Source organism: Epinephelus moara, chromosome 23 (genome assembly GCF_006386435.1).
Source record: "Epinephelus moara isolate mb chromosome 23, YSFRI_EMoa_1.0, whole genome shotgun sequence".
NCBI lineage: Eukaryota > Metazoa > Chordata > Actinopteri > Perciformes > Serranidae > Epinephelus > Epinephelus moara.
In genome coordinates, this window is record NC_065528.1 from 33,913,610 (window position 1) to 33,930,893 (window position 17,284).

Genomic DNA, 17,284 nt, shown 5'->3' on the forward strand with positions numbered 1-17,284 from the left:
TGTCTGTCTGTGTGTCTGTCTGTCTGTGTGTCTGTGTGTCTGTCTGTCTGTGTGTCTGTCTGTCTGTGTGTCTGTGTGTCTGTCTGTCTGTGTGTCTGTCTGTCTTCTTCACTCGCCCTCAGTTGAGTGCAAACACATTTAGTTTGATCTTAAATTCAAATATCTGAGGTTCTTCCTCCTGGATCAGGACTTGGTGATGTGTGACATCACTGTGATGTCACCCCGACCCTTTCTGTCTCTGTCTCGTCCTGTAGGAACCAAAGAGACAGCGTTTATCTACGCGGTGATGGCGGCAGGGCTGGTCCACGCCGTCACACGCTCCTGCAGTCAGGGGAACATGACGGAGTGCGGCTGCGACACTCGGCTGCAGGGCGGCGGCTCGCCGAAGGAGGGCTGGCACTGGGGCGGCTGCTCGGATCAGGTCCAGTACGGCATCTGGTTCAGCCGCAAGTTCATCGACAACAGTGTGAAAAACACGTCGACCAGCAGAGGAGGGTACACGCTGAGCACATGCAACCAGCACAACAGTGAGGCTGGACGACAGGTGACGCCGCCGCCACCGACAGGAAACACGTGGTCATTTTTAAATTCATAAAATAACATGGTGTTCGTTGTTGATCAGACTCTGACAGGTGACGTCTCCGCTCTCTGTCCTTCAGGCGATCGTCAGGACGATGTCCACGCACTGTCGCTGTCACGGCATCTCCGGCTCCTGTGCGTTGAAGACGTGTTGGAAGACGGTGGCGGCGTTCGAGCGCGTGGGCGTGTACCTGAAGGAGCAGTACGAGGACAGCGTTCAGGTGTCGGACCGCTCGAGGAGGAAGACGAGGAGGAAGGATCGGCACCGCCTCCCCGTCGACATGCACCAGCTCATCTTCTTCAACAAGTCGCCAAACTACTGCGTGGAGGACCGGCGGCGGGGCATCGCCGGCACCAGAGGACGCCGCTGCAACCGGACGTCCACGGGCTCGGACAGCTGCGTCCTGCTGTGCTGCGGCCGAGGGTACAACACGCACCTGGTGAGACACGTCCAACGCTGCGAGTGCAAGTTCATCTGGTGCTGCTACGTCCGCTGCCGCCGCTGCGAGAGCATGAACGACATGCACACCTGTAAATAACAACAACAACAACACACCTGTAAATAACAACAACAACAACACACCTGGAGAAAAGGATTAAAGAAGACAGGAGACAGACGGGAGCCTTTAAGGACAAACTGACGCTTCATGTTTGGACGGACGTTATTGGACTGTCCTTTAACCCACTGGGAACGTTTCTATGGAAACGAGCTTTTTAAAGTGATGATGTCATCACTGAATGGACCAAATAAGGAGGATTTGAAAGACATTTCGGTTCACGCGGACCAACACGTCTCATCCCAGCTCATCAAACACCACCGCTCTGTCAGAGGACGTACACATGTGCGTGTTGATTTAACCTTGTTACACATGTTGCGTCTTTTCAAAATAAACTTCAGTTTTCACAGGAAATGTTCAGTTTCTGCTCGTTACTCAGACTCTTTCAAAATAAAGTTACTCTGTAAGTGAAACACTTTGGGTCTCGTTCATGAAACGTGAGCAGATTGAATTTGTGTGTAAACTGTTGTCAGAAGGAAATTTATTCATCATGTTCGTCGCTCCGATGTTTTTATAGGAATTAATAACTGACTGATCGTAGTGTCGACAAGATACTGAACAGAAATGTTGTTAGTCATTATTAGAAATTACAGTTTTTGCTCTGTAACATTCACAACACACAGATGTGTGTGAAACACGTCAAACATGATAGAAATAAAACACTTATTTAAAATGACTTAAAACAAACGTGTAACACTAAAATAACTTCTTTGCCCTCTGAACGCAGCGCAGCCCCAAACTGCAGGTGATTCTTCTTTAATGATCACTGAAGAAACATTATTTCAGGTTTGGTTTAATAAGACCTGTGGACGTCTGACTCCGCCCCCAGCGGGCAGCGTGTGAACCTGAACCTGTCAGAGAGTTGGAGGGTGATCCTGTGATGATGAGGGTCACTGTGACATCACACTGTCATGTTTTGATAGTGCTTTAATTTAACAACAGAGACAAACGATGCTGAGGCAGAGACGTCTCTCTGATGATGTAAGCAGAACACAGCTGAGTGGGCGGAGCCTCCTGTAGCTGTTGTGCTTTTTTGCATCAAGTTTCATGTTGAACTATTTTAGTTTAACTTTTTGGACGGTTCTTCCAACAGACGACACAGAGTTGACGCACCTGTTAGCTCCTCCCAGGCGTTTGGTTCACTTGTCCCTGTCACTGCTAACAGAGGAAAATAAAACAACACTTCAGTCTCAGTGTCGGAAAAGGTTCTCTCTCTTTATTGGCTCCATGTGTTCGCAGGTCAACAGGATGCACCTGTCCATCGTAGTTATCACCTCCTTATATGGTCATCACTGGATATTCATGGGCGGGGCTATATGCTAATCACTGACTAGTGAATAGGCTCCTTCCTGATGACTGAATATAAAAATACATTTAATTTTTGTCAGTAATCTTCATGTACATCTTGTGTGTCTGACAGTGTGTAGTGATACAGCACAGTGATGTGACACCTCTGTGATGAAGAGTGAGAGGAGCAGTTTAAACTGACCTGTGATCAGACTGGTTTCAGGTGGAGGAGTCTTCATCACTCTTCATCCCTCTGCTGCCTCCTGCTGGACAGACGGAGCAAAGACACCACTGACAAACGGACAGACGGAGACAACACTGACGGTAAAACACACACTGTCTCACACACAGTCCTCAGCACTCGGACCAAATTCATCAACAGCAACAAACTGTTCATAAAAAAAGAGGAAGCATTAAAATGATCACAAAGATAGATCAGATTTTATAGTTTTATTTTTTCTTTATCAACCATCATCATCATCATCATCATCATCATCATCATCATCACTTCATAATGATTCATAATAGCAGCTCATTCTAAATGATGTAATGACGTTCAGGCTCCTGGATGTTTCTGACTGTGGAATTTATTTCAGAGTGATTTATAATGATCTCTGTGTTTCTGCTGCTGTGTGACGAAGCTTCAGTGATGATAAACTCTCTGATCATATGATATGATGTGTGTGTGTGTGTGTGTGTGTGTGTGTGTGTGTGTGTGTGTGTGTGTGTGTGTGTCACTGCTGTCACACAGAGCTGACAGTAGTTTGGATCATGTGATTAATGATGATGAGTTTAAAACAAACAACACCGTCCTGTTAGTGCGACCACTCAGCAGAACACACACTGTGTGTGTGTGTGTGTGTGTGTGTGTGTGTGTGTGTGTGTGTGTGTGTGTGTGTGTGTGTGTGTGTTTGATGACGGAGCAGAAAGTTTCAGGAAAGAGAAAACCAGCGACAGATTCGTTTTTACAGTCCAGGATTTCCTGCCATTCTCTGGACACACACACACACACACGTTATCTAACTGTGATGCCCTGTGATTCTTGATCAATCACAAAAGTGGCTAAACACCAAAACATTTTATAGAAACATCAGAGAGTTATTGTTGTTTGATATTTTTGTGTCCTCAACTGTCAGATTTATTTTTTCATCCTGACACGTTTCAATGCTGCAGAAACAGTCTTCACACTGAGTTCATAAAGTCCTGCAGACACAAAGTTTAATGTTATTATTATTCATAATAGGAGGAGCAGTGAAGGAGGTCTCAGCACGAACAGATGCTCCTCACAGAGAGAACGTTTTTATGTCACTTAAACTTTTCTGTCTCGTTCATAAAAACAGTGACGTCGTCAAAGATTAAAAAACAAAATGTCGTTTTTCTGTAAAACATGAACTCAGATTATTTTTGTTTGGTTACGAAGAATTTAAAAAAAGAAACATGTTGATCTTCCTCGTCTGTGTCGGTGTGTAAAAATAATCTGACTCAGCAGATTCCTCTGAGTCTCACTGGATGTTCAGGAAACACATGGAGGGGGAGGAGGAGGAAGAGGAGGAGGAGGAGGAGGAGGACCTGATGGAGGAGGAGCAGGGGGAGGAGGAGGATGAAAAGGAGGAGAGCCGGTGACAGACAGAGCTCAGATCAGACGTCATGGAGTGCTGTCGGAGTTTGAAGCTGCTGTTTGTCCCTCTGATAATGATGATGATGGAAATGAGCTCAGCTGCGTCTCCTCAGGTACAGTCTGATCTTCATCTCTGATTTTATCATGAGCATGTTTGACAGCAGGTACAGGAACACCATCATTAAATATAAAGTTGGTTAATTTTCTTCCAAAGTAAAAAGATGATTTTTAATATTTCAGCTCAGTGAATGTGTTTGTGTCAGCCTTCATCATCATCATCATCATCATCAGCTGCAGCGTCTTCATTTAGAAAACAAGTTTTAAACTTTATCTGATACTTTGGAAACTATAAATCTGACGTAGAGTGCTGCTGTGAAGTCCTCCAGGTCTGCTCCAGGTCTGTTCCAGGTCTGCTCCAGGTCTGCTCCAGGTCCTGTGTGTGTGTACGAGTGTGTGTGTCAGTGTTTCCTGGGTGGATCAGATGGAGCTGATAACCACAGCAGTTGTTCCAGTAGTTTCCTGTTTACGCTCCGTCACGCTCCACATTAACATGTCTGATGTCTGTAATCCTGGAGGTCCTGGAGGTCCTGGAAAAACACTGTCTGTTTCTTTGTATTTTAGAATGAAAGAGGACAGACGGACAGTTCATGTGACCTGACTCATATCTGAAGAGTTAGAGTTCTCAGATCTTTCTGGATCAAGTGTTGGTCCAGATGTTGATGGAAACATTTACACTTAAAGTTGTGGTTTGTGCTCAGTGAGCAGAGAGTGTGAAACTGACCTGTGATCAGTGAGCAGAGGCCGAGCGCTGCTCGTCAGATCAGATCAGATCTGTTTGTTTGTTTGTTTGTTTGTTGCAGCATCAGATTCAGAACATGTTTACAGAAAACACTGAAGCTGATGTGAAGCAGTGTGAACATGAAATATATCGTTCTGGTTCAGATGAATCCTGGAGCAGGTTTTAATATGGACGAGTCAAACTTTAACATTTAAGTGTGGCTCATGAACGTGGTTTAAATCAGGCTCAGTCAGTGTGAAACTGTGGACTCTCAGACTAAGTGACAACACCTGGGTTAAAGCTCATGACCTTCAGTACAGGCTGATGCTGTTGGTCTCATGTGACCATAAAGACCAGTGATGGGGAGGAAAACACCGTTACTGGTGTGAATGTGGAGACCGAACTGAGGCAAAAAGAATTTGTCAAAATACAAACTGTGTCAAAGTGACTGACAGTAAAAAGCAAAGTGCTGCAGAGCTAAAGAGGAAGTGACTGAGCTGCAGTTTGAGTTCAGTGTAAACGATAGAGAACGACAGCTTCAGGTGAGGCGTCCTCATAATTATCTTTACTTCATATTTCTTACATTAATGTTTTAATATCCTGAGTGATATCTGCCTTTATAGACTCTGTGGAAGAACCTTTTTCACATGTCATCCTTTTTAAACAAACTGAACTCAGTCCTCTTAAAGTGCACCAGAAAGTGGAGCAACAGAAAAAGGCCTCAGTCCTCTTTATATATATATCACATTATATTATATTGACATAGTTCTGTTCTTCGTACTAACGATGATAATGATGATGTGATGCTGTTTGTTTCAGAACTTCTGCTCCAACTCGACGGTGCTGAGGACTCGGACGGCGTGTCACTCGTGCAGCATCAGCATGTTGATGCCGTGTCCGTCAGGATACAAACAGACACCACGATCCACCGCTCAGGACTGCAAGTGAGTTTTTTTACAACGCTCCAACGAAAGCACCTGCAGAGAAACAACACAGAGGTTCAGACATCATCACTCACTACAGACAGTGTTACACACACACACACACACACACACACACACACACACCAGCTGATTCACATTTAGATCCAGTTTAAAGTTAGTATGTGTTCTTTCAGCTCCAGAGTTCAGTTCTGCAGCAGGTTTATTACCTGGAGATGTTCTGATGTAGAACAGGAATAAATCCTGATTGTGTGTGTGTGTGTGTGTGTGTGTGTGTGTGTGTGTGTAGGTACCACATCAGGACACCCAGTCTGAAGCTGCTCATCAGCGGCTGCTCCTTCGAGTGTTACCGGGACGAGGAGGTGAAGACCTGCTGTCCTGGTTTCTGGGGTCCGGACTGTAACGGTGAGAACACAGACACATAACACACTAATGGAGGTCTGAGGTCCAGATACCTGCTTGTGATGCCTCGATCAGTGTTCACTGAGGCTTGATGTCGACCTGTTGGTGGCGCTAAACAACCAGAATACATGTTGACATCATACATACGTTTCTGTAAACCGCAGATATGTTTCAGTGTTATGTTGCAGATATGTTGGAACTTTGTGTTCTTACAGCTCTGTGGTTAACATGTGGTTCTGTTCAGGCACAGAAACCTCTCAGTTTGGGTTAGAAAAAGATCAGGTTTTGGTTTTTGGGGGGAAAAATCTCAGCTGGAGAAACAGTGACAGGAAATAAAACCATCCAGTGTTGTGTGTTGGTGTTGAACAGTGTTTCCAGCTCGGCTGGTGTGTCTCTAACATGTCACACCATCCACCGTCCCCTCCACCTGCTGATGACACAGTCAGCTCAGATACTACGTCACTTTAGAAACACTGGTATGATACATATTAAACGTACAAATGATCTGCGGTTTGCAGAAACGTACAATGCCGACATGTTGCACATGTGCAGACCGTGCTGCTGTGGGGGACAGCTGACGGGGTCATTAATGTCCTGGACAGACTGAATGAGATCAGTGTTAATTTAGACCTGCTGTAAAGAGCAGGGGCACCAGGTACTAGCTCTGAGGTACTCCACAGTGGGTCTTTACATGTGGGGTAACAGTGAATCAAAATGGACACCACATCCTGTCTCCTAGCAACAGTCAATGTTGGTTTCTTTTGACCACTTACGTCTACCCAAAAACTGTCTGTGCCAAAACCTGACCAAACTTTAACCACACAGCTGTCGTCAGATTATTATCAGGAGCTCATTCAGCAGTTGTTCGGCTCCACTGATGGAGCATCTGCTGGTTGAAACCTATCGAGATATTGATCTTTAACACTCTTACTTTTCATCATAATAATGAATGAATGAATGAATGAATGAATGAATGAATGAATGAATGAATGACTTTATTTTGATGAAAACAAAAACTAAAAACAAAGAAAACAAAAAAAAAGACATGATGAAAAGGAAGAAGTGAACTCTTCTATAATCCTCCTTCTCTTATTTAAACATGAAATTGTCAACAACTCTCCCAAACTTATTGAACCAGCTGTGTATCATGCCTACGTGAAAGTCACTCTCTGACCCTGGAAGTCACTGACCAAGTGCCGGTTTTTGGTGACTTTGGAGTGAGACCGCATTGATTTTAATGTTTTTTGAAATTTAACATAGATCATTAATATATATTAGAGAGAATTTTGGTCCCAGTATTGACCCCTGGGGTACACCAGAGGTACTGTTACTACATCATGATTTAAAATAGTCGCATGAGTGAACTCTGCAGCATCCTGACTGTAAGAGGCCAGCCACCTGTATAGTCACACCTGTGGAGTCACAACTGTGGGGTCACACCTGTAGAGTCACACCTGTAGAGTCACACCTGCAGAGTCCCACCTGCAGAGTCCCACCTGTGGAGTCACACCTGTGGGGTCCCACCTATGGGGTCCCACCTATGGGGTCACACCTGTAGAGTCACACCTGCAGAGTCACACACCTGTAGAGTCACACCTGTAGAGTCACACCTGCAGAGTCCCACCTGTGGAGTCACACCTGTGGGGTCCCACCTATGGGGTCACACCTGCAGAGTCACACACCTGTAGAGTCACACCTGTAGAGTCACACCTGAGGCTGCTCTGATATATAAGACTGAATCCGTAGAGAGGGTGAGCTCAGTGACAGGAGGAGGCGTCCAGGTGACACCTCCTCCTGTCACATGTGGAGCGTGCAGTCCTGCAGGAAGCAGATGGTCCTGCAGGAATCAGGACTTCCTTCCTCTCTGCAGTCTCTCAGTCAGCAGCAGGACACAAATGTGCTGACGGTCACACATGGAGCTGAGCGACCACCTACGACCATCAGTGTGTCACCTCCTCACCACATCTTAACTCATAAAGACCACTTTGTTTTAACCCTTTGAAACCTGACAGCAGACTGGCCTGATTTATTTTAGAAACATGGGAAGAAGACAACGAGCAACCAAAGAAAAAATGGCCCAAAAAAAATAGCAAGAAATTATAAGGAGAAAATTCAAAAAGAAGAAAATTTGAAAAATTTGCTCGTTGCCTTTCTTCCCATGTTTTTGAAAGAAATGGCACCAACCTGCTTCAGCAATAACAACAACAAGACAACACAACATCAAATCATCGCAACAATAAAACTACAACATGAGGATATAACAAGATATAGTGTTAGCTCAGGTGATTTCATCTTAAATGTAAAACCATCAAAGCTGTGACACTGTCTGATCTCACCTGGGACACAAACACACTGACTGATGTCGACCAGCAGCTCCTAAGATCACTGAGGTTAGTCTGGCTGTGACGAGAGCAGAGATCCGTCTCACTGTCAGCTGAGTTCACAATAGTTTAATGTAAATGGGTTTGTGAAGTCCAAGTGTCTCCTTTATAAAACAATATTTACGATCCATACTAAAAATGTACCTACAGACAAAAGCCAAAAATGGTGTGTGCCAAAAAAATATTCAGCAGTTTCTACAATCAGGCTCCACCTCTCTGTCTGTGTTGTCAATTCCCCGTCTCCAAGACGTCTGTAAGCATGAGTCAAAGTTTCTCCCATCAGGTCTGTTTTTATAGATCACAACTCCTCTGTGGGAAGTGGCGTTCGCCTCTTTCAGGCCTCGTTTGGTACGTACAGTGTTTATAAATGAGAAGAGAGATGATTCTGCAGCAGCTGTGTGACGGTCTGTGAACTGATGTTTTGATGTAGTTTTGCTGTTGTTAAAGGTGGACTGAGAGAAAAACCAAATATTCTCCATGAACTCATCGTGGGACAGGATCAGTAACTGATATACAGATGGTCATGTTGTGGGTGAACTGTTCCTTTAACTCGGACACGTCCACAGGTGGACACAGTGTTAACTCGTCCTGATGACAAGTGTTTGTTCTGAGAGGAGGAGGAAACAGATCTGTGGAAGAAGTGATGACTCCTAGAGATAAGAGAGGAAGAAGATAAAGAGAATGAAGAGGGGGAAGAGGTGGAGGAAGGAAGTGGAGGGATGGATCTGTTTCCTCACAGAAAATATAAGAACAACGTTGTCACAACGCTCCGCAAACGTCTGCTGACTGTTTCCTGTTGTGGATGTTTGTGTTTCAGAGTGTCCTGACAGTGCTGACAGACCCTGCAGCGACCGAGGAGTCTGCTCTGACGGACTGGGAGGGAACGGAACCTGCAGCTGTCAGGTGACCCCACATACCGCCGTTAGGTTCTACCTGATCTCTCTGAGGAGGTTCTGTGGTTACATAGTGGTAGTCAACATTCAAGATGTTCTAGTTCCCACTGACGTTCTCGCACGTAGCAGTGTATGTAATGTAATGTTTTCCTGACATTAGTGTGTGTGTGTGTGTGTGTGTGTGTGTGTGTGTGTGTGTGTGTGTGTGTGTGTGTGTGATGATCTCAGGTGGGTTTTGCAGGAACTGCATGTGAGGATTGTGCACCTGGTCGATACGGAACCACCTGCAGCTCAGGTAACGTGTCATGACATTAATAAATAAATCACATCAATTAATTCTTCACATTTATTTCTCATGTGTTCTTCTTCTGTTGTCTCTGCAGTGTTCTTGTGTTCTTCTGTTGTCTCTGCAGTGTGTTTATGTGTTCTTCTGTTGTCTCTGCAGTGTTCTTGTGTTCTTCTGTTGTCTCTGCAGTGTTCTTGTGTTCTTCTGTTGTCTCTGCAGTGTGTTCATGTGTTCTTCTGTTGTCTCTTCAGTGTGTTCATGTGTTCTTCTGTTGTCTCTGCAGTGTTGTTGTGTTCTTCTGTTATCTCTGCAGTGTGTTCATGTGTTCTTCTGTTGTCTCTGCAGTGTTCTTGTGTTCTTCTGTTGTCTCTGCAGTGTTCTTGTGTTCTTCTGTTATCTCTGCAGTGTGTTCATGTGTTCTTCTGTTGTCTCTTCAGTGTGTTCTCGTGTTCTTCTGTTGTCTCTGCAGTGTTCTTGTGTTCTTCTGTTGTCTCTGCAGTGTGTTCATGTGTTCTTCTGTTGTCTCTTCAGTGTGTTCTCGTGTTCTTCTGTTATCTCTGCAGTGTGTTCATGTGTTCTTCTGTTGTCTCTTCAGTGTGTTCTCTTGTTCTTCTGTTGTCTCTGCAGTGTTCTCATGTTCTTCTGTTGTCTCTGCAGTGTTCTTGTGTTCTTCTGTTGTCTCTGCAGTGTGTTCATGTGTTCTTCTTCTGTTGTCTCTGCACTGTGTTCATATGTCCTTCTTCTGTTGTCTCTGCAGTGTGCTCATGTGTCCACGGTCTGTGTGACTCTGGTTTGAAAGGTGACGGTAGATGCACCTGTTTTTCTGGATATAAAGGTCCAAACTGTGATCAAGGTCAGTCGCTCTGTTGATGTCTTCACACTGATTATTATCGAGTCTTTATTTTACCATGTGGTTGCCAGGATGTCACCTGTCACCTGTGTTGTGTTTCAGAGTTACCTGAGTGTGCCGCCCTCAGCTGTCAGCAGAACGCTCGCTGTATGGAAGAAGCTCTGACGGGACAGCTGGTGTGTCAGTGTCTCCCTGGTTACCAGAAGTCAGGAGCTCAGTGTTTATGTGAGTTTATACAGAATCATCAGACAGTCTGGTGTCTCATAGGTGATGTCCAGGATGTTTTACAAGTGTCTGTTCTTTACATTTTAAGACCGGGATGTCGTTGTGATGTTTGTCTCCTCAGCAATAAACCCGTGTGTCCAGCGGGTCTGTCATGTCTACGCCTCCTGTGTCCATACTGGTCCTAACCAGCACGTCTGTACCTGTAATGAAGGATACAGCGGGGATGGACGAGTCTGCATGGCCATCGATCCGTGCCAGAGCAAACAGGGAGGCTGCTCCGCCGAGTCGGCACGCTGCATCTACGACGGACCAGGGAACGTGAGGACACACTCTGGTCAGGAACGAGATAAAGATCAGGAGCAGGATCAGGATCAGGAGTCAGATCGCAATCATGACCGATAAACAGGACCAAGATCAAGTTCAGAATCACAAGATGTTTCAGCAACAGATTCGGAAACTAGAACAGAAATATGATCGTCAGATTTATATTTATAAAGACAAATATCACAAATCACGGTTAGCCTCCAAGGGTTTTAGAGTGTACAACGTCCCACTGTCCTTGGACCCTCTGTCCTTGAACTTTCTGTCCTTGGACCCTCTGTCCTTAGATCCTCTGTCCTTTGATCCTCTGTCCTTGGACCATCTGTTTTTGGACCCACTGTCCCTGGATCCTCTGTCCTTGAACCCTCAAAGCGGATAAGGAAAAACTTCCCCAAACAATTAACAGGGAGGAAATGGAAGAAAGGAATCAGGATTGAGGTCTAAGAACAGGACCAGCAGTAGGAACAAGATTAGATTTAGGAACATTAGTGGTATCAAGATTAGGAGACAGATCAGGAAGAAAATAAGGTTCGGGATCAGAAACAGGATGAGAATAAAGAACAGGACTGATAATAAAGAGCAGCTGTGTGTTAATATGAGATGATTTTATTGTCATATTATTAGACATGTTCATGTTGTGGCTGTAATGACCACTGCAGCCTGCTGGGGGCAGCAGAGGAAATTAACCCTGTGTGTTTCCTGTTCAGTCTCATTGTGAGTGTCTCCCTGGTTTTGATCACCTGTCGAACGGCAGCTGCAGCCTTAAGGATTCCTGCACACCTGCTTCCTGTCACAAGAACGCCAACTGCACCACGGTGGGACCAGGACAAGTCGAGTCAGTCGCCTTCTTTACTTCTCTCCTGTTATCTACTCGTTGTTTACATATCTTTAACATGTCCAAACATGCCCCTCAGCTGCACCTGTCTCCAGGGTTACCTTGGTAACGGTAAGGTCTGTTACGGGGACATCATGGAGCGTCTGAACAGTCTGAACACGAAGCCTGGAGGACAGTGGAGCGGTCAGCTGAGCAACGCCATCACTCTGTTCGGTAAGAAGAGAATTTATTTTTAAGTACGTTTCACTGGACAAATGTTTTTGTCCACACAGGAAGAGACGTCTATAGGAACATTTAGACTCTTTGATGAAACAGATGAGACAGAAGGTGTTCATCTGTGACCTTTTGACGTGTTGGATAGAGCCAGGCTACCTGTTTCCCCCTGTTTACAGTCTTTATGCTAACCTAAGCTAAGCTAACCCATAGCCTGTATTAAGAAGTGGACATAGCACCTGTCTCTGACAGGTGACGTCAGTGCCGATGTGCCTTAAACCTGCATTCTTTCTAATGTCCAGCAGGGGGCACCTCTATGAGTCTATGAGTAAATGAGTCTATGTCTCACTTCATTTATGACCTCAGTAAAAGTTTTCTTGTGGTCTCAAGATTTCTTTGATACAGCTCGATGTTCATTTAGTAAATTATGGTTCCAGTTACAGTAAAACACCATAAATCAGGGGAGTTTTTAGGGTGTAGCTACCTTCTGATTGACAAGTCACTACCATGGTGACCCCGCCCATTCTCACTCCCAGCTCTTTAAATACCGCCACCTTGTTAGCTGATCTTGGTGTCAGACACTGACGCACCAAGACACTCTTCATGGCACTGGGCAGCAGCTATTTCTGACATCACTGGCAACAACTGTAGTTTAAATGTTGTTGCAGAATTCTCTGCTGTGGGACGAATAAAGGATTATTTCACCTTACCGTGCCTTACTTTTTCTTACCTTACCTTACCTTACCTTACCTGTAGCTGGTAACCTTACCTTACCGTACCTCACCTTACCTTACTTTACTTAACCGTACCTTACTTTTCCTTACCTTACCTTACCTTACCTTACTTTACCTTACCTTAATTTACCATACCTTACCTTACCATACTTTACCGTACCTTACTTTACTGTACCTTACCTTACCTTATTTTACCTTACCTTACTTTACCGTACCTTACCATCCCATACTTTACCGTGCCTTACTTTACTGTACCTTACCTTACCTTACTTTACCGTACCTTACCTTACCATACTTTACCGTACCATACTTTTTCTTACCTTACCTTACCTTACCTTACCTGTAGCTGGTAACCTTACCTTACCGTACCGTACCTTACCTTACTTTACCTTACCTTACTTTACCGTACCTTACCATACCATACTTTACCGTACCTTACTTTACTGTACCTTACCTTACCATACTTTACCGTACATTACTTTACTGTACCTTACCTTACCTGTAGCTGGTAACCTTACCTTACTGTACCTCACCTTACCTTACTTTACTTAACCTGACCTTACTTTTCCTTACCTTGCCTTACTTTACCATACCTTACTTTAGTGTACCTTACCTTACCTAACTTTATTTAACCTGACCTTACTTTTCCTCACCTTACCTTACCTTACTTTGCCGTACCTTACCTTACCATACTTTACCGTACCTTACTTTAGTGTACCTTACCTTACCTTATTTTACTTAACCTGACCTTACTTTTCCTTACCTTACCTTACTTTACTGTACCTTACCTTACCTTACCATACTTTACCGTACCTTACCTTATCTTACTTTACTGTCCCTTACCTCACCATACTTTACTGTACCTTACCTTATCTTACCTTAACTTACCTTACTTTACCGGATCTTACCTTACCTTACCTTACCTTACCTTACTGTACCTCATCTTACCATAGAAACAATGAGAAAGTCCCTATAGGGCGGCAGTGGAGGTGGATGAGTCAAACAACCTCCAAATTTTCAGTCAGCAACCCACTGTTTGTTTCCTGTGTGAAACCAAAAGTCAGTGGAGTTATTTTATTAAAAACTTAGTGTGCTCATATGTGTAGCATGCCACTCTAGTGACAGATGTCATGTGAGGTTACATTAGGAAGAATCGCATGTACTTTAAGCCAAACAATGATTTTTCTAAACGTAACCACAAACTTTTGTTGCCTGAACTGAAGGAAGGAAACATAAAAACAAAGTGTTTTACCCACATTGTAAGTTTATTTAGAAAAAGACACAATGCATGTAACAGGCGTAAATTTGACTTGCCGTCCCTGAACATCCAAAACAGACGTAGGAGGACACCTAAGCTAGTGTGTCATATTTTGATGTGACAGATGAACACATCCTCACTGTGACCTCGTCACATGTCCACGTTTGGTCATGGACTTTCCACGTCCACATATGATGTCCAAGGTACCTGGGTGTGTTGGTTGTTGACGTTCTGGGATGCCGTGTCAACTTCAGCCTGTTACATGCATTGTCTGTTTTCAACATACACTTCTGTTTTCACAGGAAATCTCTGCACCTTTTCAATGTTGTCCTGCTGCCTTTCTTGCTGACGCTGACAGGTGCTGTTAAACAATAACGGCAACCAGCTGTGTATCATACAGCTTTTGTTGGTGTCTGACGCTGGAAGTCACTAAGCAATCACCGTATTTTGACAACTTCAGAGTGAGACCAGGTCGGACAGAGCACTGGTGTTTGGCAAGTTGGGATGAAAACGTGTTGGATGACCTGTCAGTCAGAGTAGAGGTGTATCAAAGCGTATCCATGGTGACACTGTGTACATTCAAATTGGTGTGAACTTGTGTTTCTTGGGGGTGTTTTCTGTGTTTTCATCTCAGAACTTTGATTGATTGATTTGATATTGTCTAAGGGTAGAGGCTCTTCCATGAGCCTGTTTAGTTCATATGTGTGTGTGAGATCATGTGTGTTTGGATTCAGGTTGTTCTGTTTCAGACGTGTCGCTGCAGATTCGTTCATTATATTTCACTGGCAATATAAACAGAACTGATTGACTGAACTCTACCTGACCGCTGCAGATTCACAGCGGTACCTTAAAGTGTCTCTTCAGTTTTTGTCACGTGAAGTCAGCCTGACGTATCGTCAGTAATAAAACACAAACTGTCTTTGTGTGTTTCAGGTTCTGTTTCGTGGTCTCTGCAGAATCTGGGTCCTTTCACAGTTTTTGTCCCGATCAACAAAGGCTTCAGAGGAACCTCCGTAAGATCTCATCTGTCTGTTCTTTATTCATTCAGCCAGAGTCGACGCTCGTTATACTTCCTGTTGGCTCAGACAGTAGTTTAATCTGAAGTTTCATTCAGATTACATCTTCACAAGGACATCGTCTGAATAAAAAATAAAAAACACACCTCTGTCTGTCTGTTGAGCAGGTGAGGACTCTGACAGCTGACTTGTCCAAAGCTAAGTACCTGTGTAAGTTACACCTGGTTGCCGGGGTGATGCCCTTTGACACTCTGAAGAAAACCGAGGTCTTCTACACTTTGACTGGAAAATCAGCACAGACTGACACATCGGAGGGGGTGAGACACACGGACAGGCTTCGTCTATCAGCAGGAACATTTTAATAATGACGATAATGTTCTGAAGAAGTTTTCAGGACGAACAGAGGACGAACTCAGATGTTGAGAAACTTTAGAAACAAACAAAATGAAGCCGTCATGAGGAAAAAACAAAAGTACTTTGAAGAGATTATGAATTACATTTTTCTCTTCTGTCTCATGTCTCAGTTTAAATCTTAATAGCATAAATTGGATTATTTAACTCTTTAATGTGTGTTTCACCAACATGGACCCTGAAAAGGAAACAGACACAAGGTTGTAATAAAAGTTACTAATGAATGAATAAGTTCTTTAACACAGTGATCTGAAGCAAACTGAGACTTTAATGTTGTTAAATAATTCAGCCTCCTGTCATTAGAGAAGTTTCATCATTTTCTTCTTCGTCTTCTTCTTTGTCCTCTTCATGACCTCCACATCATCGGATCATTAAACACGTCTTTAAACCATCTGTGTCGTTCTCTCTCAGGACTCTCAGACAAAGATCCGCATCCACGGCAGCAAGAAGAGAGGTGTGATTGTCCAGGCCGATTTCCTGGCGTCCAATGGGATGATCCATATCATCAATAAGGTGATGGACAGCGTGGCGCCCACCGTGGAGAGCGATCCCCAGGTGAAACCATGAACTGATGAACTGTATGTGTCAGTAAGTCACTCGTTCATCGGCTTGATCGCTGACTTATGTTCTAACAGGAGAACCTGATGAAGATCATCTCTGACTACGGAAAGTTCGACAAGTACAAGTCGTTATTAGAGGTAAGTACGCTTCAGGTTCAGGTTCATGTTCGGAGTCGGGTCTCACTGCTGACTCTGACAGACGTATATAAATCTGATAACATATTAAACATCCTAATCACATCAAGGGAGCATAAAGTTCTGATGTTTCCATAATATGAAAATCATTCTGATCAGTTTTAAGTTAAAGTTCTGTGATCATCAATATTTACTGAAATAATGAGGCTGAACAGACGGAGCAGTAAAACTCAACAACGCTGAAATATTTCACTGATTAATGTTCGAAAGTAGCTGCAACTCAAGAAGGGTGCAATTATCGTCTGTGTAAAATGTTTCAATATCTGTACCTCTGAAACTCTGTATTTGCGCAGCTGTGATCAGTCTCTTCCTCCTGTTATCGAAACTGATCTGAAGCTGAATCCTGAGGCTGGTCGAAAAGAGTTTTCTAATAAGAAATCAATAAAGCAACTTTTGTTCAACCTGAAAATATCAACTTTTGATGAGACACCACCCATTTCCTGTTTAAGACAAACCCACTTCCTGTTCAGACTCTTATCTACTCAGAATACAATACACATGGTGGTTGACTTGCTCACCCCTAAATGAAACTCAGGGAAACAATTTGTCATGAAATTTGGCTAAACGTAACCACGTGTGTGTTGGCTAAACGTAACCACGTGTGTGAGTTGGCTAAACGTAACCACGTGTGTGTGTTGGCTAAACGTAACCACGTGTGTGTTGGCTAAACGTAACCACGTCTGTGTGTTGGCTAAACATAACCACGTCTGTGAGTTGGCTAAACATAACCACGTGTGTGTGTTGGCTAAACGTAACCATGTCTGTGTGTTGGCTAAATGTAACCACGTGTGTGTGTTGGCTAAACGTAGCCACGTGTGTGTGTGTTGGCCAAACGTAACCACGTGTGTGTCTTGGCTAAACGTAACCATGTGTGTGTGTTGGCTAAACGTAACCACGTGTGTGTGTGTGTGTGTGTGTGTGTGTGTGTGTGTGTGTGTGTGTGT

At 44.0% G+C, this 17,284-nt stretch overlaps 2 protein-coding genes across 3 annotated transcripts in view; both read left to right on the plus strand.

Moving 5' to 3' along the window:
- wnt16 (wingless-type MMTV integration site family, member 16) overlaps nt 1–1,975 on the plus strand; it is a 13,089-nt gene extending 11,114 nt beyond the window's left edge. Inside the window, exons 3-4 of the mRNA XM_050036470.1 lie at nt 255–544; nt 660–1,975. Of these exons, the coding sequence (XP_049892427.1) occupies nt 255–544; nt 660–1,118 (749 nt within the window). The 3' untranslated portion in view covers nt 1,119–1,975. The remainder of the gene's footprint in view (nt 1–254; nt 545–659) is intronic.
- A 2,081-nt stretch (nt 1,976–4,056) lies between these two features.
- The window catches only part of stab2 (stabilin 2), a 52,143-nt gene continuing 38,915 nt past the window's right edge, over nt 4,057–17,284 (plus strand). For both annotated transcript variants that reach the window (XM_050036674.1, XM_050036675.1), the window contains exons 1-14: nt 4,057–4,154; nt 5,639–5,763; nt 6,050–6,165; nt 9,361–9,446; nt 9,665–9,731; nt 10,480–10,575; nt 10,675–10,797; nt 10,919–11,115; nt 11,826–11,953; nt 12,033–12,166; nt 15,092–15,171; nt 15,342–15,491; nt 15,997–16,140; nt 16,221–16,283. In XM_050036674.1, the coding sequence (XP_049892631.1) occupies nt 4,071–4,154; nt 5,639–5,763; nt 6,050–6,165; nt 9,361–9,446; nt 9,665–9,731; nt 10,480–10,575; nt 10,675–10,797; nt 10,919–11,115; nt 11,826–11,953; nt 12,033–12,166; nt 15,092–15,171; nt 15,342–15,491; nt 15,997–16,140; nt 16,221–16,283 (1,593 nt within the window). In that variant the 5' untranslated portion in view covers nt 4,057–4,070. The remainder of the gene's footprint in view (nt 4,155–5,638; nt 5,764–6,049; nt 6,166–9,360; nt 9,447–9,664; nt 9,732–10,479; nt 10,576–10,674; nt 10,798–10,918; nt 11,116–11,825; nt 11,954–12,032; nt 12,167–15,091; nt 15,172–15,341; nt 15,492–15,996; nt 16,141–16,220; nt 16,284–17,284) is intronic.